The sequence below is a fragment of the Dipodomys ordii genome, unplaced genomic scaffold (assembly GCF_000151885.1).
Source record: "Dipodomys ordii isolate 6190 unplaced genomic scaffold, Dord_2.0 Scaffold68, whole genome shotgun sequence".
In the NCBI taxonomy this organism is placed as follows: Eukaryota; Metazoa; Chordata; class Mammalia; order Rodentia; family Heteromyidae; genus Dipodomys; species Dipodomys ordii.
The window spans coordinates 2,061,056-2,063,812 of record NW_012267284.1 but is presented as its reverse complement, the minus strand read 5'-3'; the positions used below and the strand labels follow the sequence as shown (position 1 = coordinate 2,063,812).

Here is a 2,757-nt window from a genome sequence, read left to right as displayed (position 1 = left end):
TCGGAGCTGGGTGCGCTGTGCAGGGACAGGCCGCCGGGAGAGTGCAGGTGACGGCTCTGGCTCTTGAGCAGCTTCTTCTCGTGCTTGCGTTTCTTTTTCTCCATCTTCTCCAGTTCCTTGCGCGCGATCTCCTCGGGGTCCATAGGCTCCCCGCTGCACGTGGTCGGATGCGAATTGTGCGCCGGCCGCCCTGGGCCCTTCTTGGTGTTCTCCTTCTTCCTCCACTTGGCCCGGCGGTTTTGGAACCAGACCTAGAGCAGCCGGACAGGGGGAAAGGAAGGTATCATCAGGCTGCGGGCCTCCCATGCCCCAAAACAGGCCTATGAGACCTGGGCCCAGGCCACGCTCCTGGACAGCCCTGGGCTGGGTCTGGACCCTCGGATGGCAGCTCCCAGCGAGGATCTTTTCCACCCGGAAGGAGCGTAGATGGGGCCTCCCGGCCAGCTTCCCATTATGGCTTCTCACCTCGAGCCCCTGGGATCGGCCCCTTCCTCAAGCACGGGCCGGTGGGGCCCGTGAGCCAGGGCGGCCGGCGAGTTTCCTGGTCGGGAGGCAGAGGTCAGGGGCCCTCCTCGACGCTCACAGTCCTGCCGCGGAGCCGCTGCGATGGGCCGGCAGCCCTCCACACCTGTCTTCGGCCCCTTGAAGAATGTCAAGGCCCAGATTTCGAGTCTCCCTTGAAGGGAAATCTGGATGCTTCTTCGCCAGGAAGGGCCTGGGAGGCCACATTTGGATGGGCCTTCTGCAACTTCCCTCCCCAACACGGATACACGCGTCCTTTTTCTGAGCTCAGGACCAGAGACCGGCAAGAACCTTCCCAAACCAGTCCTTTTTCCGTCTGGGAAGATAAGCACCCGGTCACTAGGCACCCGCCTCCAAGGAGAGGTTCTGGGCCCCCTGACTTTTTTTTTATGCGCCCTGCAGGCCTCATCCTGGGGAGCAATGGGGGGATGTATAGGCACAGCAGCCCTTTACCCGGGCTGCACCTCGGACCACCACACAAGCATCAAACCCATAGAGCCTCCATAGGGCAGGGCTACCGTCCCCTGGAGAGCGCGATAATTCAAATTCTTTGTTGTGCCCATATAGAGATTTGGCACAATAGCAAACCAGGCCTGATCCTAGTGAGTCTAGTAGGTGCAGAGTCCCCAAATATTGATTTGAGGACCCCTCCAAGAGTCAGAAGGCAGTCTCCCACTGCTTTTTAAAAACAAACAAACTGTGTGTGTGTGTGTGTGTGTGTGTGTGTGTGTGTGTGTGTGTGAATTCCAGGATGCCCTGCCCCACAAAATGGAAATGAAGGGGGCTTGACTTCACTTAAAGACACTTAGAAAAAATTGGATGAAAGGTTTTCAGAAGAGAACAGGCCAAGAGAGGAGGACCAAGCAGGGACCAAAAGACCTTTTAAAGCCAAACTATTGGTACTAAGCAGGCATTGAACCAGCGTTAGCCTCAAAACCAGTCACCCCAGTAGCCCATCACACCCATTACTGACGCCAAGAAAATGAGGTTTCTATATTTCATGGAATTATAATTATACATATATCATCTTGGATTTTTTGAAGATACCAAATTGACTATTTGAAAAGAAAAAAACAACGAACACCCAAGTTCTGTCTCTGGATGAAATCAAGCAACGGGAAGAAAGAAAGCCAAGATAAAACTGGGAACTTGAAAAAAATCAAACACCTTTTTCTCTCCCCCCCAGCCCTTCCCCACTTCGAAATGTGTTAACAATTGAAGTTTTCGCCTCCCCTTCCCTTCGATGCCCCCTTCGACAACGCGATAAATAAAGATATGTTTGCATCTGACTCTGAATAGTTCACAGAGGTGAGGTAAACAAACCGACTCTCCAGCTCCAGACTGGGCTGGGGGGAAAAGTCTTCCACCCTCAAGCGCTAGAAGGCCGGGCCGATCTTGTCTCTCTCTAGCTCCCTCCGGGCCGGCCCTCACCATCCTCGCGCGCACCAACGTCCCCCCTCCCCCATTTCTTCTCTCTCGACCCTTTGGGGTTCGAACCCACGTTAGTGCTTCCCGGCTCGGACGCAGCCTCTGTCCTGGCTACGTAGCGACTGCTGCCAGCCCTTTCCTTCCCCAGCCACCTGGGCTTGTGCGGGCTACTCATCCCCATTCTCAGGAGGGGCCCAGCCCCGAGTCCCCCCCACCTGCCCCGGCACCCCAGCGAGCTCAGCGCCGGGGACCGCGTCCCGGCATCTAGAACAAAGGCGCGCGCACGGGCGGCCGGCGCGGGACGCGGCTGTTTACCTGGACTCGGGACTCCACCAGGTCCAGGCGCAGCGCCAGCGCCTCGCGCATGAACACATCGGGGTAGTGGCTCTCGTTGAACGCCTTCTCCAGCTCCTCCAACTGCCAGCCGGTGAAGTTGGTTCGGGTGCGCCGTCGCTTACAGCCCGGACTCTCCTTATCTGGGTCCCCCGAGTCTGCACAGGACACGGCGCGGCTCAGCCACTGGTGGCTCGGGCCAGGGCCGACCGACTCTGCTATCCCCAGGACGCGCGGGTCCGGGGCGCACAGAGGCCGGGCGCGCCTCCGTATCCATCCATCTATCCATCCACCCCACCCCCCACACCCAACTCTCGATCGGAGAGGAACCCCCCCCCGCCCCACCTGCCGCCCTCCCCCGATCTTACCTGAGAGCTTGAAGGGCTGGCTGTCGCCGGCCACCCCGCAGGCGGCGGGCAGCAGCGGCGTGGGGTTGACCACCGAGGCGGCGGCCGCGGCGCACGAGCCGCTGAG

At 58.9% G+C, this 2,757-nt stretch overlaps 1 protein-coding gene across 1 annotated transcript in view; it reads right to left on the bottom strand.

The window, feature by feature from the left end:
- Positions 1 to 2,757, bottom strand: part of Uncx (UNC homeobox) — an 18,016-nt gene that overhangs the window by 12,218 nt on the left and 3,041 nt on the right. The window contains exons 2-4 of the mRNA XM_013023376.1: positions 2,652 to 2,752; positions 2,266 to 2,441; positions 8 to 251 (exon numbers count right to left, since the gene is read on the bottom strand). Of these exons, the coding sequence (XP_012878830.1) occupies positions 8 to 251; positions 2,266 to 2,441; positions 2,652 to 2,752 (521 nt within the window). The remainder of the gene's footprint in view (positions 1 to 7; positions 252 to 2,265; positions 2,442 to 2,651; positions 2,753 to 2,757) is intronic.